General features: G+C 38.7%; 1 protein-coding gene across 9 annotated transcripts in view; it reads left to right on the forward strand.

The window, feature by feature from the left end:
- NEK1 (NIMA related kinase 1) overlaps positions 1-25015 on the forward strand; it is a 231528-nt gene that overhangs the window by 170864 nt on the left and 35649 nt on the right. For all 9 annotated transcript variants that reach the window (XM_060301363.2, XM_060301362.2, XM_060301361.1 and 6 more), the window contains 3 exons: positions 2932-3084; positions 22428-22604; positions 24806-24926. In XM_060301363.2, the coding sequence (XP_060157346.1) occupies positions 2932-3084; positions 22428-22604; positions 24806-24926 (451 nt within the window). The remainder of the gene's footprint in view (positions 1-2931; positions 3085-22427; positions 22605-24805; positions 24927-25015) is intronic.

The raw sequence follows: 25015 nt of genomic DNA on the forward strand, positions 1-25015 counted from the left end.
TCTTTGCATGATTGGCAATTTTTGATTGGATGCCAGACATTGTGAATTTTACCTTGATGGGTGCCAGGTTTTTTTTGTGTTTCTGTAATTATTCTGGAGCTTTGTTCTGGAATGCAGTTAAGTTAGTTGGGCTCAGTTTGATTCGTTTATGTCTGTTTTTAAGATTTGTTAGGTGAGATCAGGGCCACATTTAACTCGAGTGCAAATTCTTCCTAGCACAGAGGGAAAGCCCTCTGAGTGTCCAGTCACCACGAATTATGATATTTTCCAGTCTGGCTGCTGGGAACAAGCAGTGTTTCACGTCCTGTATTCCCTGTAGTCTCTCGGGTGGTTCTTTTCCTACCTGAGGTCGTTTCTTCACACATTGCTCCCTTCAGTGCTCTGCTGAATACTCAAGGCTACCTTCTGGAAGTCTCTGGACTTCTTTTTCTTCTGCCTTAGTCTCCCAAGGGTCAGTCCCAGCTCTGTCGCCAGAACTCAGGGAGTCTGCTGGGCTCTGCCTGGGTCCCCCCCCTGAGCTGCAGCTGGAAACTCCCAAGGCAGCAGGAGGGGCCGTCATAGGAGTTGTCTTGTTTGTTTCTCTTCTCCCAGGATCCATGTTCTTACCTCTTCTTATCTTACTTCTTGTCCAGTGTCTTGAGACTGATGTTTTATATATTTTGTCCAGTTGTTTTGGTTATCCAGGCAATAGCATAACTCTGGTCACCCTGTTCTATCTTACTGGGAGTGGACGTACTTGAGACCAGTTTTTAGAGGCTGTTGCACTCATCTAGACAAAAACTGAAGACCTTAACTGAGAGATAATAAAAGCGGACATATGTAAGAGACTCTCGAGGACAGACTTGTAAGGGCTTCAAGGGAAACTCTTCTACAGGTTTGTCAGGGCAAGAACTTTGATAAGCAGATGAGGAAGCATCAGAGTTAGGAAAACTGAGAGTGTGGTATAGATTTACAAGAAAAAGAGACAGCAGCAAGACAAGGGCTAGAATATCTGCACTGAGTTTGTCGGTAGAGGCATGGTGACCTTGATGAAAGCAGCGTTGCTACAGGGCTAGGGGCAGAAACAGAATCCAGGGATTAAGGAGCGCATGGCAACTGAGGAAGGAGCCTCTTCCAGAAGCTAAGCTGTGAGGAGAAGAGAGATGAGGGTGGTGCCGGGTGGTGGAACCTTAAGGAAAAGAGCCTTGAGGATAAAAGTGCATCCCCGCACCCATTTTAGTACCTGCCTGACCTTGGTCACAGTGCACGTTGGAACCCAGCGTCCCTTCCGGTGCCTGCGCCGGTGCCCCGTGGCCCCCCTGCCTCTCGCTCTGTCCCTTCTGCCTTTGTGAGGCTCCCTTCCCGCCGCTGGCACCCAGCTGCTCTTTGTACTTCACAGCCCTCCTCCCCTCTCCTCTTTCCCAAGCCCTTTGCACGGCGGCCTCCGTTACTTCATTCGGACCCATTTCTGAAGCCTTCCTTGCAGCAGAGCTCTTCACAGTATTGTCTGTGTACAGCTGGTGCTGGCTCCACACTTTTCCCCCGCCCCCTTCACCCCTTTTCCCACCCACCTCCTTTAGATTGCTTTGGCACCTTTATCCAACACCGTGTGGCTGTAAGTTATGGGTTGGTTCCGGGTTCTTTACCCTTCTTAACTATCCTTTTAAAAATTGTTCCTTTTTGGTAATCATTTTCCCTGAACAAAACTGAAATCACCTGCTAATCTGCAGATATTTACTTTCATGGACTAGTACACAAAAATTTGTATCAACATGTATTTGGTCACCTTTGAAAGTTTATATGACTTACACTCTATAATAATATCCTGTCTGTTACTGCTAGGTGCCTATATGCTTCATGTATTATTATCAAATGTTCTAAAGACTCAAACTTCAGTAGGTCCTCTTCTGGCTTTTGCTTTGCTAAATTTTAGTAAAAAGGTTTACCCCAAACAATTATTGTCAAAAAGAAAGTGTCAGTGGCCTACATACGCTAAATAAGGTAAAACAAATTTTCTTAGAAATACTTTTCTCTACTTTTAATCCATATGCACGTTTATTTTAGGATTTTTTTTTCTATTCTCTTCAGTGAAATTTATAGAAGCAAAATATTAATTTATATTTTATCTATTTATGTACTACCCCAAGTTATTCTTAATTATCTTAGGTTTAAAAAATTTTTTTTTCTCAAATAAAAACTTTACAGAAACATTTACGTTTTTTTCCATTTTTATATTCCCTAAAACTAGAGTTTAATTCATAAGTGTTTTAAAAGGCAACTTTAGATATATTTATTAGTAGTAGTATTAGTTGCTTTTGTTTTTTTTTTCTATCATTTATTATTCATTCCCTGAAAGTCCTTTTTTTGGGTTTTGTTTTGTTTTTTTATGTTGATGACTATTTATTATTTTTTTAATTTAATTTTTATTTTATATTGGAATATAGTTGATTTACAGTGTTCTGTTAGTTTCAGGTGTACAGCAAAGTGAATCAGTTGTGCATATGCTTATATCCACTTTTTTTAAGATTCTTTTCCTATATGGGTCTTTACAGAGTATTGAGTAGAGTTCCCTGTGCTGTACAGTAGGCCCTTGTTGTTTACCTATTTTATGTATAGTAGTGTGTTTATGTTACTCCCAAACTACTAATATATCCCTCCCCCCCACCTTTCCCTTTTGGTAACCATAAGTTTGTTTTTGAAGTCTGTAAGTCTGTTTCTGTTTTGTAAATAAGTTCATTTGTACCATTGTTTTAGGTTCCACATGTAAGTGATATCATGTGATATTTGTCTTTCTCTGTCTGACTTCACTTAGTTCGATAATCTCTAGGTCCATTTTTAAGCACCATCGTTATATTCTCTATGTGATGTAACCTTTTTTTCCTGTGAAGCACTCAGTTGGATAGAAGATCTTAAATCTGCCTTAAGATTTTTTTTTTTATCTTTTTCTTCTAGAACGTACAGTGGGAGAGGTTATTAAATTAGATCCTGGCGGATCTCCAAGAAAAGTCTGGGGGAAAAGTCCTATAGATTCTGTTCTAAAGGTACTTGGAGAAGCTGAACTACAACTTCAGACAGAACTATTGGAAAATACAACTATTAGAAGTGGTAAGCAGAGAAACTAGTTGTTTTTCTATACTAGAAATAATATTAAAAATGGAATTGTATTTTTAAAGATGTGTCTATTTTAAATGAATTGTTTGTAATAGACTACCTTTTGTTATAATAATTTTCTAGTTAGCTGGAGAATGGTTGCATTTTCTGGGGAGTTGTCTCAAATGGTAGTCTTGAGTTTTGATCTGAAGTAACCTGGGTGGGATCTAAAAATAAAGGAAGAGGAAATGTATATGGGAGAGGGGGAGCCGGAAAAATAGAGCAGTCAGAATGCTGTTTGACATGAAGAAAGATGGAGTAGCAGTGCGTTGAGATGAGTGGTGTATGTTTAATGGGGATTCAGGAGTCGAGTGGACTGAAGGACTAAAAGATATTGTCGTAGGTACGGCAGGCGTTATGCTAGGCCTGGGGGGATGAGTTGCTGTGAGGCAAGAGGAACACGCTTGTGGTCCATGAGTGTGGTGGGTCTCAGTGTTACAGCTTCGCAGAGGAGAGTGCTCCTGTTATCAAACAAGTGTTTTAGGAGTTAACAGCTTAGTCAAACCAAGAGGGAGTCGAAGGTGGAAGTTGTGTCAAGGCTTGAATGTGTGTGTATTTCACTTCTCTGTGGGTTTATGCTCACTCCCACCCTCACTTTCTTTTTATCTGCCTCTCCTTAAAGCTTGGAGTGAAACTTATATCCAAAACTGACAGAAGAATAACCTGGGAGGTGAAGCTACTCACATTGTGTAAAGAGGAATTAGCCAGATGCTGACAATTAGCTATGGAAATGAACCTACATACTTATTACAGGAGTAGCAGAAGTAGGTTGTTCTTTCCTTATTAAGAGTGAGCCTTCCAGCCACTAATCATTATAGCATTTCTTTAATATTAAAGGGAAAAAAACCAATTTGAACAAAGTATATAAAATCATTTGTTTGAAAAAAGGGCAAGTACATGAGTGTGTATATTTGTAATCAGTTTGTTCACACTCTTGGGTCTGGAAGTTGTGCTGTTGATGCCAAATAACAATCACAACCAAAAATACAATAGTAGTAACAAATTCCTACACCTCAGTCTGAGCCTGTTCTCAAATGCTCCAGGCGTTATTTAGAAAGAAGTACCTCCAGGCTAAAACATTTCAAAAATAATAAAAATTTCAGATTATTTGGTAGTCTAAAAGTCCTAAATATGTTCAGTCCCATTAGAACTATTACATTTAAGTTCAGATTCCTCTTATGTAAAATTTTTATTGCTTAAATAAATGTAATAATGGTCTATGGTAAGAGTTAGGCAGTGTGAAAGCAAGACTTTCCTTCTCCATATAAATAGTCCATCTACATAGAATTGGAACTGAGTTTTTTTTTATGATTTGTCTTTTTAAAAAATCATATTTACCAACTATTGAATACTTATTACCTGTGCATACTATTATGTGTTTGGTGGTAAAGCTACAAAGCGTAAAAGATGGTCGTTGCTCTCAGAAGGCAGACACAAATCATAACAAATAAAGGGTAATGTTTCATGAAAAGGGCAAGAATAGAAGTACCCACAAAATTAAGAGGTAGTGCAGAGATGTTTATGCAATTGACTTTACCTGTGAGAGTGGAAGGCTTCCAGGCGCTGTCATCTGCCGTCTTTAAAATTTTTCTTCTAACTACATTTACCTACAAGAACATGCTCTGTGCTGAAATTTTAAGACAGAGAAGTTGCACTTGTTAGCATCACGGAGATCACATGTGGCAGAGTGTGTGTCAGAGGTGTCGCCTATGAGACGGTGTGGGCCCACAGCTGAGGAGGCTCTGGGTTATCAGTACTGTCCTGTGTCATTGATGGTGCTGGGCTTTTTGGGTCAGGGAAAGCCACAGAGAGAGCAGGTGCTTTTGAGCTGGGCCAAAGATACAAAAGAGCCCACTGGGTAGTTAGGGGAGAGGACGAAATTCTAGGCAATTTGCAAAGATGCAAAGGTTTTAACGTGTGTGAGAGCCATCTTCATGTCGTGGAAAGAAAGTTCTGGTTTCATCACTTGCCAGCAACCATGGGGCAAATTCCTCTGACTTTGACTTCCAGGTGCTCGGTGTGTAGAGTGGAAACACTGCCATTCAGGACTGTTTTGTGGATTAAATGACAAACAGGATGGACTTGTGTTGTCTTTAGTCTTCCAATCCTTATGTCAATGTCTCTTTCATCATTTTGATTGTTGAAGCTCTTTTGTGATAGATTCCTTGGGAGGAGCTCATGTGAACAATGCAGCCAAAGATTTTGCATGTTCGTAAGTTTGTGTGAAGACTTTCTTCTTGAAGGTAGGTTTGGCTAAATGTAAATCCTTGACTTACATTTCCTTTCCTTGAATGTCTTTACTGGATAACAGTATAGTATTGTGACATAAGGCATAGCTGTCAGGAAGTCTGGTGACAATCTTACTTTCTTTTCCTTTTAAATGACTTGGTCTTTTTGTTTGGATACTCAACGGATATCTTTTTCCTTAAAATCCAACTTCTTAAAATATATTTTGTTGTTGGTTTTTTGTTTTTGTTTTTTTAGTACATGGTTGGTTGGTTTCTTTTCATAGACTTTTGTTTTAGAGTATTTTGGGGTTCACAGCAAAATTCAGCAGCAAGTACAGAGAGTTCCCATATACCCCCTTCTTCCACATATGCAGAGCCTCCCTAACCATCACTCCCCACCAAGAGTGGTGCATGTGTTACACTTGATGAATCGACACCGACACATTATTATCACCCTACTCCATAGTGTACCTTAGGGGTTTAGTCTTGCTGTTGTACTTTCTGTGGAGTTTGACAAATATTTACTGACCTTTATCCGCCGTTTCAGTATCATACAGAATAGTTTCCTGCCCTAAAAAATCCCTGTGTTCTACCTGACTATCCCTTCCTTCTCCCAGCCTCCTAGCAACCATTGATCATTATACTGTCTCCATAGTTCTGCCTTTTCCAGAATGTCATATGGTTGGAATCACACAGTGTATAGCCTTTTCAGACTGACTTCTGTCACTTAGCAGTATGCATTTAAGTTTTCTCCATGCCTTTTCCTGGCTTGACAGCTCATTTCTTTTTAGTGCTGAATAATATTCCATTGTATAGATATACCACAGTTTGTCAATAAAGGTTATTTAATAGGTTGTTCACCTATTGAAGAATATCTTGGTTGTTTCCAGGTTTTGGCAATTATGAATAAAACTGCTGTAAACATCTGTGTTCAGGTTTCTGTGTAGACATAAGATTCCAACTCATCCTGAGTATATGCCAGGGAGCCCAATTGTGATTGTATGGAGTAAGAGTATATTTAGTTGTGTAAGAAACCACCAAACTGTCTTCCAAAGTGGCTGTGCCATTTTGCGTTCCCACCCATGTGGACTGAGAGTTCCTGTTGCTCCACATCGTTCAGCAGCATTTGTTGTTGTCACTGCTGTGGGTTTTAGCCACCATTGTAGGTGTACAGTGGTGTTACCTTGTTTTAATTTGCAGTTCCCTTATGGCATACGATGTGGAACATTTTTTCATAGGCTTCATTGCCTTTTGTGTCTTCTTTGGTAAGGTGTCTGTTCAGATCTTTGGTGCATTTTTTAATTCGGTTTGTTTTTGTTTGGGTTTGATTTTTTAAATTCTTTTTGGTAACTAAGGTGATGGATTTTTTTTAATATAAATTTATTTATGTACTTATTTATTTTTGGCTCTGTTGGGTCTTTGTTGCTGCATGCAGGCTTTCTCTTGTTGTGGCGAGTGGGGGCTACCCTTCATTGTGGTGGGTGGGCTTCTCATTGCAGTGGCTTCTCTTGTTGCAGAGCTTGGGCTCTAGGCATGTGGGCTTCAGTAGTTGTGGCTCACAGGCTCTAGAGCACAGGCTCAGCAGTTGTGGCGCACGGGCTTAGTTGCTCCGTGGCATGTGGGATCCTCCTGGACCAGGGCTCAAACCTATGTCCCCTGCACTGGCAGGTGGATTCCCAACCACTGCACCACCAGGGAAGTCCTGGGTTGTTTTCTTATTTTTGTTCTGAGAGTTTTTTATGTATTTTGATTAACAGTCCTTTGTTTTTATTTCATTTGTAAATACATTCTCCCAGTCTGTGGCTTGTCTTCTCATTCTTCTGACAATGTCTTTCACAGCAAAAGTTTTTTAGGATAAATGAAATTAGCTTATTAAATGTCTTTCATGGATTATGCCTTTGGTGTTGTATCTAAAAAGTCATTGCCAAACCCAAGGTCACCTGGATTTTCTCCTCTGTTATCTTCTAGGAGTTTTATAGTTTTGAGTTTTACATTTAGGTCTGTAATCAATTGTGAGTTAATATTTGTGAAAAGTGTAAAGTTGTTTATTTGCCTGTGGATGTCCAGCTGTTTCAGCACCGTTTGTTGCTAAGAAGACTGTCCTTTCTCCTTTGAATTGCCTTTGCTCCTTTGTTAAATGTTAGTTGACTGTACTTCTGGGCTCTCTGCTTGTTCCATTGATTTGTTTGCTGTTCTTTCATTAGTATCACACTATCTTGATAACTGTAGCTTTTAGTAAGTCTTGAAGTTGGGAAGTGTTACTTCTCCAGCTTTGTTTTTCTCCTTCAATGCTGTGTTGACTAATCTGGATTTTTGCATCTTTATGTAAACTTCAGAATCAGTTTGTCGATATCCACATAGTAACTTGCTGGGATTTTAATTGGAATTGCATTGAATCCATGTATCAAGTCAGGAAGAACTGGCATCTTGACAGTATTGAGTCTTCCTATCCATGAACATGGAATATGTCTTCATTTGCTTAGTTATTCTTTGATCTTTTTCATTAGAGTTTTGTAGTTTTCTTCATCATGGTATGTTTTTTAATATGTAGTTTCCAGTCTTTTTTAGGAAAGTATTCTTGAATTATAGTTTTTTGAGTTCTTTATTCTGTTCCTTAAGTCTACTTCAGGGACTTCTAGGTATATTTTGGATTTTTTTTTTTTTTTTTTTTGCGGTACGCGGGCCTCTCACTGTTGTGGCCTCTCCCGTTGCAGAGCACAGGCTCCGGACGCGCAGGCTCAGCGGCCATGGCTCACGGGCCCAGCCGCTCCGCGGCTCGTGGGATCTTCCCGGACCAGGGCACAAACTCGTGTCCCCTGCATCGGCAGGCGGACTCTCAACCACTGTGCCACCAGGGAAGCTCCTCTTGAATCCTTTTTGTCAATTATTTTCTTTAATTAAAATTTTTTTCTCCTATTTACCTTACATATCTCTTAAGAAATTGTGTGTTTTGCTTATATGATCTTGTGTTTTTTCTAGAATCTTTATTTTTCAGGTTTTTTTCCTTCTTTTCTAATCTTTCCTGAGCTCTATCAACTGCCTCATTTCAGATTCTTTTCTCACTGTAATTGTATTATATTGCAATTTATATTTTTTTGTTGTTCTCTTATATCTTCTACCATGTTCCTCGTTTTTCTAGTTGATTTTTGAGTAGTAGGTTATAATTTTAATTTGTTTCATGGATTTTTATTATCTCTGGCCCACAGAGGACACTTGGCATTGTCTGGAGACTTTTTGGTTGTCACTGATAAGGTTACTACAGGTATCTAGAGGCCACACAGAGTGCATATTGTAACAGGTGTTCGCCCAAAACAAAGAATTATCTGACCCAATAGTGCCAAAGTTGGGAAACACATCTATGAGGACATTATTCTACTTCTTCCTTTTTTTAAAAAAAAATAATTAATTAATTTGGTTGCACGGGCTCTTAGTTGCGGCAGGCCGGCTCCTTAGTTGTAGCTCCAGGGCTCCTTAGTTGCGGCATGCGAACTCTTAGTTGCGGCATGCATGTGGGATCTAGTTCCCTGACCAGGGATCGAACCCTGGTCCCCTGCATTGGGAGCACAGAGCCTTATCCACTGTGCCACCAGAGAAGTCCTCCTATTCTACTTCTTATTCTTTTTTTTTTCTGACAATAACTTTGTATAGAATTTAACAGTGATCCTTTTATGTTACTTATTTTCATGTGAAATTAGATTTGCTAAAATTTTAGGAAGGAAGAGTGGGTAAAAGTAGCCTTTCTAACTTCATAACTTGAGGTTCCTCTTCTGTTATTTTTATGACATGTTTAAAAACCATGGCCTCGTAGAGTCTGAACTCTTCTGTCTTTGCTCCTTTCCCCCTCTTTTCTCTGTCCTTTGTTTCTGCACAGATCAATTTGAATTTTCTTTCCAGCGATTTCTCCTCAATGTGGGGCTTTGATCTCGAAGGGAGCTTCAGGTGGTTAGTTTCGAGAATTCTTAGGAGCAGACTGCCCCACACTTTTTGACTTCCCCATTGGTCCTTCCTTTTAAATGAAAATTGGAATGTGTAAAAACACTTCCTGTTTTGGCTACTCTCCTTAAATTGGCCCATTGTGCTTGCCTGTGAATACTTGCTGGCTTTTGGGGGTTCTCCTGATCTGGGGTCTATCGGGTGCCCCATTGTTTCCCTCTGCTTTCATTTGCACAGATGCTCTTGCCACCTGAGTCTGGAGCTGACTGTGATTTGTCCCTGTTCACATGTGTTTTGGGGGTTGTGAGGTCACCTAGATTTGCTTTAGATGTTATTTGTGGGTGTTTGCTTCTCTTGGTTTTGTCTGTTTTGTGGAGGGGTTCAGGGAAATTTAAAAAAAAACAAAACAAAAAAAACTATGTTCTTTGCTATCTTGCCAGAATTTCTCTATTTGGCTTTAAATATATATATATATATATATATTTTTTTTACATCTTTATTGGAGTATAATTGCTTTACAATGGTGTGCTAGTTTCTGCTTTGTAACAAAGTGAATCAGTTATACATATACATATGTTCCCATATCTCTTTGGCTTTAAATATTTAAGCCATGGAGGATGTTCTCTAAAACTTTTTGTTGAATTTGACTATTCTTCCCTTCTTAACATGTAACACCTATACTCTCTACCCAAGAAAATAATTCATGAGGGAAGTTTGCCTATAATTTTCCTTTTTTGTAAAGTGCTTATAGTAGTTTGGAATTAAGGTTTTCCTGACTTATGAAACAAGGTGGGAAATGTCGACTGAAAAAAAAAAAAAAAAAAACCGAAAAGTTGAGAATTATGTTTTATTTGGTGAACCAAACTGAGGACTTAAACCCAGGACACAGCATCTCAGACAGCTCCGAGGGGCTGCTCCAAAGAGGTAATGGAGGAACTAGGATATATAGGGGGTTTTGCAACAAACACCAGGTAGTCAGAACTTCAAAAGATTGCTGTTAATTCAAGAAAACCAGACATCTCAAGTTAAGGAATTAATAAGCACTCTTCTATGTATGGGAGGATGCAAGAGTCTGGGCTCACTGAAATAATTATTTTTGATATTTTCCTTTAGATATGCACCTCAGCTGTGTGGGGCCAGAATCCTGTGTTTTCTCATGCTGAGTCCCCTCAGGGTGCACCATTGGGGAGGGGGGCGGAGGGGGATGGGGAGTGGCTGCAGCAGTGACTTTTTGATGGGGGGAGTATCCTGTTTCTATCCTGAGTCTCCTCAGGGCTCACCTTTGGGGCAGCTGTAATGTGATGGCTACTTTGTTTATCGATATGGCAGGCAGCATTTATTATTGACAGAAACATTCCCATTTTGACTATATTCTGGAAAACTTTGTGAAAGATTAGTATTATTTTTTCCTTAAGTATTTGGAAGAATTCACCTGTGAAGCCATCTGGACTTGGTGTTTTCTCTGTGGGAAGATTTAAATCATAAACTTAATTTATGTTGTGATTTCTTTTGTGTCGGTGGACCATTTGCAAGTGTTTTGCATTTAATTTCCTAACATTTGGGGGTTTTTCTAGTCATCTTTCTGTTGTTGCTTTGTAGCCTGTGTTGTGGTTACAGAACATCATAGTGTACATGATTTCAGTCCTTTGAAATGTTTGGTACTTGCTTTCTTGCCCAACTTATGGTCTATTTTGTAAATGTTTCATATGCATTTGCAAGGAATATGTATTTCACAGTTACTGTATTTATGTATGTATTGGGTTGGCCAAAAATTGCCTTTGGTTTTTACATAAAAATGAAAGAGACATTTTTCATTTTCGCCAAGAGTTTTATTGAACAACCTATTGACCCTTTTGTTCCATTACCTTCTGCCGTTTTTCAGGCAACTTCATAATTCCATGTTCCCAAAACTTTTTATCTTTTTGAGCAAAGAACTGTTCCAGGTGCCTTTTACAGTTTTCCAGGGAATTGAAATTTTTTTCATTATGAGAATTCTGTAAAGACCGAAATAAATGTAAATCCGAAGGTGCAGTGCCTGGTGAATATTGTGGATGAATGAGAACTTCCCAGCCAAGCTGTACAGTTTTTGCCTGGTCATCAAAGAAACATGCGGTCTTGCATTATCCTGATGGAAGATTGTGCGTTTTCTGTTGATGAATTCTGGGCGCTTTTTGTTGAGTGCTGCTTTCAGTTGGTCTAATTGGGAGCAGTACTTGTTGGAATTATTCATTTGGTTTTCTGGAAGGATCTCATAATAGAGGACTCCCTTCCAATCCCACCGTATACACAACATCACCTTCTTTGGATGAAGACCAGCCTTTGGTGTGGTTGGTGGTGGTTCATTTCACTTGCCCCGCGATCTCTTCTGTTCCACATTATTGTATAGTATCCACTTGTCATTGCCCGTCACAATTTGTTTTAAAAACGGAACATTTTCATTACGTTTAAGAAGAGAATCACATGCGGAAGTATAGTCAAGAAGGCTTTTTTTAGCTTAACTTACTTACATGGAACCCAAACATCAAAGCAGTTCACGTAACCAAGCTGGTGCAAATGATTTTCAGTGCTTGATTTGTATATTTTGAGTATGTCTGCTATCTCCCACATGGTATAACGTTAATTGTTCTCAGTTAATGTCTGGATTTGATCGCTGTCAACTTCAACTGGGCTACCCGACCGTGGAGCATCGTCCAGCGAGAAATCTCCAGGACGAAACTTCTCAAACCACTTTTGACACATTCGATCAGTCACAGCACCTTCTCCATACACTGCACAAATCTTTTTTTGCATTTCAGTTGAGTTTTTACCTTTCTTGAAATAATAAAGCCTAACATGCCGAAAATGTTGCTTTTTTTCCTTCCATCTTCAATATTAAAATTGCTACACAAAAATTCACCAATTTGTTAAGTCTATTTTTATTTTTTATTTTATTTATTTATTTTTTTGCTTGAGTAATGCTTGTGGAGTTAAATTTTTTTAACATCTTTATTGGAGTATAATTGCTTTACAATGTTGTGTTAGTTTCTGCTGTATAACAAAGTAAATCAGCTATATGTATACATATATCCCCATATCCCCTCCCTCATAAGCCTCCCTCCCATCCTCCCTATCCCACCCCTCTAGGTGGACACAAAGCACTGAGCTGATCTCCCTGTGCTATGCAGCTGCTTCCCACTAGCTATCTATTTTACATTTGGTAGTGTATATATGTCCATGCCACTCTCTCACTTCGTCCCAGCTTACCCTTCCCCCTCCCCGTGTCCTCAAGTCCACTCTCTACATCTGCGTCTTTATTCCTGTCCTGCCCCTAGGTTCTTTTTTTTTTTTTTTTTTTTTTAGATTCCATATATATGTGTTAGCATACGGTATTTGTTTTTCTCTTTCTGACTTATTTTACTCTGTATGACAGACTCTAGGTCCATCCACCTCACTACAAATAAATCAATTTTGTTTCTTTTCATGGCTGAGTAATATTCCATTGTATATATGTGCCACATCTTCTTTAGCCATTCATCTGTCAATGTAGGTCCTTTTTTTTAAAATGCACGCTGATGTGATAGCTGTCACATGCAATCTAACAAAATTGTTTCGAATGAAGTTAAAGACAATTAAGTGCTACTAGAGCCATCTTACGGGAAAAAAATGAACGAACCTTTTGGCCCACCCAATATATTCTGTGTTGTTTAATCATGATGTTTAAATCTCCTGTATTTTTAACTGATTATTTGTCTGCTTGTTGTATCAGGTACTGAGTGAAGAGCATTAATATCTCCATGTGTATGTGTGGATTTTTTCATTTTCTCCTTTTAAGTCTATCAATTTTTGATATTTATGCTTTGAAGCTAAGTTATTTAGTGCATAGCAACTTAAGTTGTTGCCTTAAAGTATTTAGATCATTGCATTGGTCAGTTTGTGCATCTTCCTGCTGCCCTGACCATTTATTGTTATGACATGTCCATTTTTATCTCTAGTAACATTACTTCCTTTAAAGGCTGCTTTAGGTCCTATTGTAGAGCTACACCAGCAAGCATTCTTTTGGTTAATGTTTCCTTAGTATATCTTTTTCTGTAGCCTTTTCTTTCATTTTCTCTGACTCTTTATGTTTAAATGTGTCTCTTCTCTGAAATCTAGCCCCACAGTCTTTGTCTTTTTTTTAGAGAGTTTAATTTATTTACATATAATGTAATTACTGATTTGCTTTGACTTAGCCTGTGTATATATTTGTCCCTATATGTTTTTTATTTGTCCCATTTGTTCTTTGTTTCTTTCTTTTTTTTTTTTTTTTTGTGGTACGCGGGCCTCTCACTGTTGTGGCCTCTCCCGTTGCGGAGCACAGGCTCCGGACGCGCAGGCTCAGCGGCCATGGCTCACGGGCCCAGCCGCTCCACGGCATGTGGGATCTTCCCGGACTGGAGCATGAACCCGTGTCCCCTGCATCGGCAGGCGGACTCTCAACCACTGCGCCACCAGGGAAGTGCTGTTCTGCTTTTTTACATTTTCTCCTTTTTGCTTCAGTCTGTTTAAATCTGTTGAGCCCTTTAGCATTTCACTGATTCTGTCTTCTGGTCTCTCTAACCTGTTAAAGAAATCCAGTGGGTTCCTAATATGATACTGTGTTTTTCAGTTCTAGGATGTCCATTTCATGTTTTTTATAGATTACAGTTTTCTGTTGAAAGTATTTATGGATTTGTCCATTTGGCCCATCTCTATTTTCTTGACCATATTAATCACTTATTTTAAGGTCCCTCCTTGAGAAATCTCATAACTGAGTCATCCAGGTCTGTTTCTGTTGTTAGCTAGATCTGTTCTATTTCTGTTGTCTCTTTTTCTTGGTTTTCAGTCATTTTTTCCTGTTTCTTTGTTATAAACCATGCTTTATATCATAGAGCAATGAACTTTTTCTATAAATTGTTAGATTGTAAATATTCTAGGCTTTGTGAGCCCATATATGCATATTCTTCTTTTAAAAATTTTCTACAGCCCTTAAAAATGTAAAAGTTTTTTGTAACTTGTAGGCTATACAAAACCACAGCTCAGGTTAGAATTTTTGTACCTGAGTTTTACAGTATTTGATTGGATGCCAGACATTGTGGAGGAAAAATTTAATAGCCTCTGGGTAATGTTATCTTTCTTCAAAGAAGATTAAGTTTTCTTCTTAAAACTAAATAATGCCAGCAGATTACCTTGATACTGTTGAAGTTAGTTGTGGCCTGTTTGTTTCCAGGTGGTAGCTCTTGTTCCTACGCCTTGATCTGCCTGAGACCTCCTCTCAGTGCTGATGGTGTTTGTTCACCATGCCCTCCGCATTCCTGGGACCCGATCTCTACTCTCCCTCCCAGCACCATCCAGATGCTCATCTTTGCCCAGCACGTCACCCTCCTGGCTGCTGATTTGTGCTGGTTTTCCCAGAGTGTTGCTTGTGAATGAATGCATAGTTTAGGAGTTAACCGAAAATAGAGGGGATTTTTTTGTTGTGCTGAGGGGAACTTTTTGGTGATTTTTTTCTTTGCATTCTGGGTCACTTTGTAGCCGCAGACTTATTATCCCAGTAAGAGTTGGCTTCTGCCTGTGCTGGATTTAGGAAGTGCCCGCAGGGAAGCGGGGATGGAGTGGAGCTCATCCTAGTGTTTGCTGCTGTCAGTCGCGGCCCAGTGCGCCCTGCCTGCATCACTTACTCGCCAGTGCTTCCAAATAGTTTTTTCAATATTTTTTGTTGTTGTTCATCATTTATATTTATTTTCAGTGAGCAATTAATCCAATATGAGTTACATTGTCATGGCCAGGAAAACAAGTCCCTACATTTTTTTAAACTAACTTTTTTTTCCCTTGACTATAATAGTATATTTTCATTGTAAAACATGAGAAAATACCAAAAACTGTGCTGTAGAAAATTGAAATTACCTAGAACCTTGCTACCTAGAGATTATGTTCCTGTTAATCACATAAATTTTGTTTTTATTTAAAAATCTAGTTCTCTTGTTATAAAAGTAATCTGTACACATAATTAAAAATGCCAAGTAGCTCTGGAAGTCTTTTACGAAAAACTGTAGTTCTTAGACCTCACTCATCACCTTATTTTCTGCTTCCCAAAGTCAGCCACTTACAGTTCTTTTAACTATTTGTTTTCTTATTTATCAACATAATTATAAATCATATACCTATACTATTACTTCTTGATTTTTAAAAGTGTTTATTATTATTTTAGTTTTAGACATTATCTGTGGACTTCCTACTTTGGAAGATAAGAATTTAGCTGCCTTTCCTCCATCTGTTTTTTTTCCCCTGATCTCACCATATACAACTGTACTTCCTATCCCCAGATCCTCCAAATATACTTGTAATTTTGGTGAAATCATTGTACAGTGTTGGTATTACCTTGACCATGTATATTCTAATCAAAGCTGTGGTAATTGTACCATGACTACTTTTCTTTCTTGCACAATATTTTGTTTTCCCTTTAGTGAATAATTGCTTTGTTTTTCACAAACTTATTTCTAGTTTGTTGCCAGACTCTTCCCTAGATATGTTTATCTCTTCTCAGGTCGTCCATATACATTAGGTATTATATGGGTCTAATCTTTGAACCATTTCTTTGGAATCCCCTCTGACCTGCTCCAAACCAGACGAGTTTTTCCTTTGACCTGCTGGAAGGATGTCATCCTGGCCTCTCCCCTAACCTGATGTTAGATCTCTTATTGTCTGGAGTCCATGGCTTCTTTTTTCTTGATATATTCCCCCATTTTACTGGCATCTATGGGACAAGGGGTGGGTGGGTGTGTGTGTGTGTGTGTGTGTGTGTGTGTGTGTGTGTGTGTGTGTGTGTGTGTGTGTGTGTGTGTGTGTGTGTGTGTGTGTGTGTGTCAGAAATCGCTGCTGTCCTGCGGTGTCCAATCTTCCCTCCTTCCTTTTTAGTACTGGCGTCTCCCCATGCCCCCACGCCCACTTTGGATTTGGGTTGGCGCATGGCTGCCTAGGCAGAGACATCATTTCCCAGCTTCCTTTTGCAGCTGGGTGTGGCCGTGGGAATAGGTTGTATCCAGAGTAAAATAGCCGTTCATATGGCTTTTAATTCTTTTTCCAGCTTTATTGAGTTATGATTGACAAATTTTAAAAATTATATATATTTAAGGTTTACAAAATGGTGTTTTGTCATAAGTATACCTCGTGTAATGATCACCACGATGAAACCAATGAACATGCCCATCACCTCACATAGTTAGCATTTTGTGTGTGTGATGCGAACACTTAAGATTTACTTTCTTACCAAATTTCAAGTGTACTATACATTATTGGCAACGGTAATTAACCATGCTGTGTATTCGATCTCTAGAAGTTTATGCATCTTATGACTGAAGGTTTGTACCCTTTGCTAACATCTCTGCATTTTTCCCACCTCCCAGCCCCCGGCAACCACCATTCTACTGTCTGTTTCTGAGTTTGACTTTTTTAGATTCCAGTCATAAGTAACATCATGCAGTGTTTGTCTTTTTGTGTCTGACTTATTTCACTTAGAATAGTATCTTCCAAGGATTTCCTTCATGCTTAAGGCTGAGTAATATTCCACTGTGTGTGTGTATATATATATATATATATATATATCACATTTTCTTTATTCATTCATTGACACTTAGGTTGTTTCCATGTTTTGGCTACTGTGAGTAATGCTGCAGTCAACACAGGAGTACAGATACCTCGTCAAGATACTGATTTAATTTCCTTTGGATAAATACTCAGAAGTGGAATTGCTGGATCATATGGTAGTTCTATTTTGAGTTTTTTGAGGAACCTCAGTACTGTTCCCCATAGTGGCTGCACCAATTTACATTCCCACTAACAGTGCACAAGGGTTTCCTTTTCTCCACATTCTCATCAGTATTTGTCATCTCTTCTCTTTTTGATAATAGCTGTATTAACAAGAGTGAGATGATCTCTCACTGTGGTTTTGATTTGCATTTCCCTGATTATTAGTGATGTTGAGCCACCTTTTCATATATCTGTTAGCCATTTATATGTCTTCTTTTGAGAAATGTCTATTGAGTTCCTTTGCCAATTTTTAAATTGCTGTCATTAATTAATAATGGCAAAAAATATTTAATTTGTCCATCTTTTTGCTTTTGAGTTGTTTGAGTTACTTAAATATTTTAGGTGTTAATCTGTTATCAGGTATATAATTTGCAAATATTTTCTCCCATTCCGTAGGTTACCTCTTTATTTTGTTGATTTTTCCTTTGCTGTGCACAAGCTTTTACTCATGTAGACCCACTGTTTTGTTTTGTTTTTGTTTGTGCTTTGGTGTCATATCCAAAAATTTCTTACTAAGATGCATATGCTCTTTTTTGAAGTGCCTATTCAAGTGTCTTGCCTATTTTTCCATTATGTTGGTTTCCCTTTGGTTTTTAGGAGTTCTTTGTATATTCTGGATAGAAGCCTTTTGTTAGTTACATGTGTTCTAAATATATTTTGTCTTTTAGTGGCTTGTCCTTTTTTTTTTTTTTTTTTTTTTTTTTTTGCGGTCCGCGGGCCTCTCACTGTTGTGGCCTCTCCTGTTGCGGAGCACAGGCTCCGGACGCGCAGGCTCAGCGGCCATGGCTCATGGGCCCAGCTGCTCCGCGGCATGTGGGATCTTCCCGGACCGGCGCATGAACCCGTGACCACTGCGCCACCAGGGAAGCCCTAGTGGCTTGTCCTTTTAAACTTGTCCTTAAAAATGCAAACTGTAAAGAAAAGGACTGAATAAATTGGACTATAATAAACTGAACAGCTTCTCTTCAAAAAATGCCATTTAGTAGAATGTTGAATAGAAGGGTCATGTTCTTGATTCAAGGGAGTAAATGTATCATGTTAACTCAAGTCTTTTTTGAAAATACCCATTTTCAGATTAAGGAATTCCCTTCTAGTCTTATTTTAAAAAGAGTCATTAAATTTTATCTCACCCTTTTTCTGACTTAATTAAGATGATTGTATGATTTTTCTCCTTGATTATATTAATGTAACAAATAACATTGATTGATTTTCAAATATTAAGCAGGACTTGTCAATATTATCACTTTTTTTTCATTGTTACCAATCTTACAAGTTAAGATTCCATTTGTGATTTTCTGATTGTGAGTGAATTTCATCATGTCACAGTCTTTTGGCCATTTTGCTTTGCTTCTCTGTAAATTGTGTGTATATTCTTTGCCTTTTTTATATTACATTTCCAATTTCTTTTCTTGTGAATTTTTAATCTGGTATAAATAACCTTTATCTAGTATATCATCACGGTTTTTTTCCACCCTCTGCTATTTCACTTATTTTTATGCTATTTTTGGCCATACAGAGTTTGTTTTTTCTTTTTTTAAAAATTTTCATGCAAGTATATCTTTTATTTATATCTTCTGAATTTCCTTTATTGGGTGAAAAATTTGGCAAATCTTTGGATTAGATAGATAGATAACAGGCATGTGTACACATTTGCATGTACGTATATAATCTTTAACCTAGTTGGAATTCTAAAATATTTTCCTTGGTTGTTTTTATTTTACTTTTTTTATAGTAGTATTTTTTAAAATAATTAAGTTATTTATTTATTTAATTTTGGCTGTGTTGGGTCTTTGTTGCTGTGCGCAGGCTTTCTCTAGCTGCGGCGAGCACAGGCTACTGTTCATTGCAGTGTTCGGGCTTCTCATTGTGGTGGCTTCTCTTGTTGTGGAGCATGGGCTCTAGGTGCATGGGCTTCAGTAGTTGTAGCACGCGGGCTCAGTAGATGTGGCTCGTGGGCTCCAGAGCGCAGACTCAGTAGTTGTGGCACACGGACTTAGTTGCTCTGCAGCATGTGGGATCTTCCCGGACCAGGACTCGAACCCACATCCCCTGCGTTGGCAGGTGGACTCTTAACCACTGTGCCACCAGGGAAGTCCCGTCCTTGGTTGTTTTTAGACAATTATTATTTCAAAGGAATTTTAAGTTCACTTTATCTAATTGAGTATTATGATTAGAATTGTATTACATTTGTATATTGATTTTTGGAATTTTTTTTCTTTAAATTTTTGGCTGCACCCCGTGGCATGTGGAATCCCCGACCAGGGATCGAACCCACACCGCCTGCATTGGAAGGCGGAGTCTTAACCACTGGACCACCAGGGAAGTCCCCATGATTTTTGGAATTTTTTTTATTTTAAGAATTTAAGTATGTCTTTCTTTTTGCACCAGTCTTGTTCTGTGTTTTTCAGTAACATTTTGTTTTGTTCGTTTAAGTTCTAAAACCTTTTTTGGTAAATTTATTTTTATACAATGGGTATATTTTTGTCTTTATTATAATATAGATGATGTATTTTTACCATTTCCCTAGGTTGTTATTCCTCGTTAAAATAAAGCTATTCTTTCTGTTACCCAGCTATGTAAAATTTTATAGCCAGACTCCTTACTGAATTATTTCATTAAATCTATTAAGGTTTTTTTTGACATCGTAAATCTTATAAATGTGCAGATTATCTCATCAGTAATAAGAAATAGGGTTTTTTGTCCAGTATTTATTTGATTATTCCCTTTCCTTCTCACTGCGTTGTTAGACCCTCCAGAGCAATCTTCAGTAATCATAGTGCTGTCTGGCATCCTTGTTCCTGGTTTTAATAGACATTATTTTATAGCAGAACACGTAGACTGAATGAGCAGAGCACAGATGTGACCTCTGCCACTGTCACATTGTCGATGAGGCTTGGTGAAGGGAAGATGTTCCAGAACATGGGCAGCACTGTAGTTCTGTTCTCATTGACCAGGAAGAAGTAAGAAGTAAAGCAGCTCACAAGCACCTGTACACAACTGTTTTTCCTAAGGAGTTAACTGAACCAGGCAGTGCCTGCTAGCCCGGTGTTATAGAAGGACATGGGCAACACCAAGGCCCCACCTGACTTCAGTGATGATGCATTGAAGTTGGGACCAGGCTGCAAGGCTCTGTGTTTTTCTCCAACTGTTCCAGCCACATGTGTTCAGACACGACAGGCAGAAGATGGAATTGATGTGGAGTTGGGGTTTTGCCGTGAATACCGTGAGTTGAGGATGTATGGAAGAGAATGTTTTTAATGATGGGCTGTAGATGGATTTTAATGGGGACGATGGGGAGAGAAACCATGGTAGGATCAGTGCATTTTAGGTCCTGGTCGGGTAACATTCTTTAGAGTTGGGGTAGTAGAGGGAGGTGAGTGGAAACACAGGATGTTGGGAATTAGAAAATGGGGTATTTAACAGTGAACTTTTTGAGGAGCTGTACTGAATGACAGGATCTCCAAGATGTGAGCATTGGAGTGACCAAGGGAGGGAGAAGAAAACATCATGGAGATGTACTGACCAGCCCAGATAGATACAGGAAGGCTTATTGGTGTAGACAGAAGTCCAGCAGATTAGCTAAAACAGAATGGGTGTTAGGGGGGCTCCCAGTAGTGAGCTGGAAAGGAGCTTCTCCAGGGAATGGACGGGACTGCCCTGGGCATCTTCCAGGTAACTGCAGTCATCTTTCTGAGCTGAATCCATCCTCTCCTGGTGTCAGTTTAAAGTATGGGAAGTCTCTGAGCAATTACCAGAAACACACAAAAACAGTTAGTTCATAATTTTAAAAATATCATTTGGACATAAATATATCATTCTGACATTTATATATATATGTAAAAGTTTCATCTAAAGGAAAAGGCAAGTAAGCCACCTTAGAAATGTATGTTAGCCACCTTAGAAATTTATTTTTGTTTATTTGTTTTACCACTTGGTTTTTTTAGCTTTATTGACTGTTACCAAGTTTCAGTCTGTTTCAAATAATTACTGCAACTGGGACATTAAAAATACAAGCCAACGTGCCAAAATAATTGTATTCTGAATGTTATGTATAATATTATATATTTTATATTATATAAAGGGTTTTATACATAAAGGTAAGATTTGATTTATGATTGTTGAAAATTCAAAAATATGTTTGAACAAAACATTCCTATGCATACATACACAATAACTCAACTGGGATAATCAAAACCATACATGAGTGTGGTTATTAAAAAATAAAATTACATTCATACAACAATGGTAGAAATTGAAATCTTTTTATTAATTTGAGAGTATTATTACAACATCACACACATATGAATGATGTAACCTAATTCCGTATATTTAAGGATCTTTATGCTTGACACTGAAATATGTCTCTATCCCATGGGAAATTTTTGATTTAAAATTTTTTTATTTTAAGGGATTTTTATAATTCATAATCATTAACATCTCTATCCATGGGCATAATGCAGACCCAATCCCAGCAAATAGAAAAGTCATGCGGGTCAACCATATCACATGTGTATTTCACCATAGTTTTAGAAAAATATCCTTTTCAATTGTACAGTTTGGTCATGCTTCATAGTCATGCTTGTCATCAGTGATTACAGATGAGGCACAGAGCTTAGAGGGAAATATATATTGCTGTAGAGAACTAGGTACTAGAGCAGCAGTATCACTGGGTGCTCATGTGGAGAACACCACCCAGACACGCTAAATTAGCTATTAACCTAGGTGTCAGACTTTCAAAAAGGTTAGTGCACTGATGTGTACTAACTTGCTTGTTTTTTTTGTGTTTTTTTTTTTTGCGGTACGCGGGCCTCTCACTGTTGTGGTCTCTCCCGTTGCGGAGCACGGGCTCCGGACGCGCAGGCTTAGTGGCCATGGCTCACGGGCCCAGCCGCTCCGCGGCATGTGGCATCCTCCCGGACCGGGGCATGAACCCGTGTCCCCTGCATCAGCAGGCGGACTCTCAACCGCTGCGCCACCAGGGAAACCCCTAACTTGCTTTAATGCTGAAATGTCTAAGTCCAGAATACTTGTCAAGGGAGTTTTAGTACTATCTCACTTTTAAATTTAATGAGAGCTGTGATTTTAAGTAAAGGCAAACATTTTTCTAACTGATCTGAAAAGCCTGAAAAACAATGTCTTTATAACAAAAATGCCTTTCCAATTTGAATTGTGTGGCTGTCATGTGCCTTAATCATTTATTAATTTCTAGTACATTACAGAACTTACCCAGTAACTACCTGCTGTAATAACGAACTTTGTTCTAGGTGCTGTTACAGACAAAATTCAAGTCACTTTGAGAATGTAGCATGATTTTTCATCTTTTTGTTGTTTCAGAGATTTCTCCTCAAGGGGAGGAGTGCAAACCCTTAATTACTGGAGAAGAAAAAATAAAATGTATTTCACCTGAAATGAATCCATCAGCTACTGTTGATTCTTCTGTGGAGACAGACAGTCCAAACTTTAGTGAGCCATCTCCACAGACGGCATTGAAACCAGAAGGAAATTTGGATGGTATGTTTTAATGGGGCAAAATGAGATTGATTTGATTTAATAATACTTTAATGTCTTCTTTATAAACAGATCTTCAAAATATGTATGTGTTTGGGTGATTCATCTCAAATTAAGTTCACTCGTTTTTCTAGTAACTGGTCTTTTTTTTTTTTTTATCTCCACATAGCAAATCACCCCAAAACCTAGTGTTAAAAGAACAGCCATTTTACTCTGTCTCCTGATTTTGTGTGTTGGGAATTGAGTCAATGCCTGGCTCAGCCATGTGCTTTTCTAATCCATGTGCTCTTGTCTCTGTGATCATCTGGTCTCATGGGTCCGAGAGGGCTTAGCTGGTGTCCTGACAGGTACAGCTCAGAGGCTGGGCCCGGCTCGCCCCTTCCGCTTCATGCGGTCTCCAGGCCTTTCTATGCACTCTTTCCAGCAGGGTGGTCTGACGTCTCACAGGGCTCCCAGATCCCCAGGTGGAAGCCGCTTGTACTTGTAGAAGCCGCTTGTTCTTGTAGAAGCTTTGTCATGGCAGCACCCCACCTTCAGATATGAAATTCTGTGTTACTTATCTAGTGCTACAAAGCAGATGGCTCCCCGAACTTAGTGACTTAAAAGAACTGTTTTGTTTTATCTCACACTTTTGTGCATAAGGAATTGGGAAAGTTCTCCTCCTCCTTGTGGCATCAGCTGGCATCGCTCAGTGGTGTTGAGCTGTCAGCTGCACCTCCTTGGAGGGTGGGAGATGGTGTCACTCCCACTTGTGGCGTCTCGGCAGTGCTTGGCTGGGCCTGTTCCACTGCGTCCCACCCCTTAGCTTAGTGTCAGGGCCTTGCCATGTGGTCTTTGCAGGATCGTTAAAGTTCTTTCATTGTGGCTTAGGCTTCCAGATTCCAAGGTGGAAGCTGCCAGTTCTCTTCAAGGCTGGACGTGGAACTGGCTTACAAGACTCCAGCTGTACTCAGCTGGTCCAGGCGATCTCACTGCCAGGGCAAACTCAAGGAGAGGGGCAAAAGAGTCCTTTCTAGATGAGAGGAACGCTGGACACCTTGCTTCATGTGTGGTTGTCTTTAATTCACCATAGTAATTTAATAGTTACGTAAATAGTCTTATTCATTAGAATCATAGTTAACACGTACCTTACGCCTTTTCTTAAAAAGAAACAGAAAAACCCTGTTAGGCATATAATAGAGGCTGTATAGCCTAGTGCAAGAGTTGGCAACTTCTTCTAAGAGAGTCACATAGTAAATGTTTTCGACTTTGTGGGCAGTACATTGACGAATCTAGTTTGTAGAATGAGTCCTATTGATAGGGCTTAAGGTGTTAGAGAACAAATACTCATTAAAAAAAATTTTAAGGATCCCCCTCCCCCAATTGCTTACCTCGTATGCATGACCAAAAAATCATTTGAGTGAAAGATAAGAACTTTAAAGATTGGTACAATACCAATCATCTTTCTAAACTGGACAGCTGATTGGAAACTTTTAAAATACAGAAGGAAAGAGTATCTGGATTTGAGGAAAAAAAGCGATGGTCATGGTGGCTGAAATAAGAACTGGAGAAGAAAAAGAAAAGTTAACAAATGAACACAGAAACCATTTCTCATTACTATTTACTTCTAGGAGCTATCACCCAGTTGAAAAATGAGCCACTGCCAGAAAACAGAGGTAGTACCCTGGTTGTTAATTGTCTGAGAGTCTAGGAAAATAGATTTAGTGCACTCCAATTATGTTCTCAATATCATTGTAAAAGTCCAGGTAATGGGGTGTTTGGTGTTTTTTTGTTTGTTTTTTTTGATGATTGAACTTTCCCATCAGTAACTAATCAATAATATCTTCTCCCCTTCCATATTTCTAACCACAGATAGGGTTGTTCTTTAAACTAGTTTTTATACCTTCAAGAAAGCAATTTACATATTACTGAAATTTTAATGAAGAGAAAATTTTTTATAATAATCAAAATACAGTGTACTGTATTTCTTTGGGGTATTTTTATTGCAGTGAAAATGCACAAGGAAAAGTCTGTTATTTCAGAAACAACTAGAGATTCAACACAGTAAGATTAAAGATCTATAGATAAAATATTAAATTTTTCATTGTAATTACTATTAATACTTTAGCCTAAAACTAGGTATGATAATTTATAGGAGGTTTATTCCATTTTCTCTAAATGGATTTTGCTTTGAGACCTCTTTCTTGTTATGTTTCGCCGTGCAGAGCCTGATGACTTGGAAGCAGAATTTCTACAGGAGCCAAGTAGAGCAGACGGGGACGGTGGCTTGCAATGCCCTGTACTCGACGTGTGGGTTAGTGAGATTAAAGAAGCAAAGGAGGCTGAGTATGTTACCTCTTTCTTACATTTCAAAACCTGGTCCCTTTTTGTAATACCTTTTAAAGAAATAGTGTAATAACCCAATATTATATTAA

This window comes from Globicephala melas, chromosome 6 (genome assembly GCF_963455315.2).
Source record: "Globicephala melas chromosome 6, mGloMel1.2, whole genome shotgun sequence".
NCBI lineage: Eukaryota > Metazoa > Chordata > Mammalia > Artiodactyla > Delphinidae > Globicephala > Globicephala melas.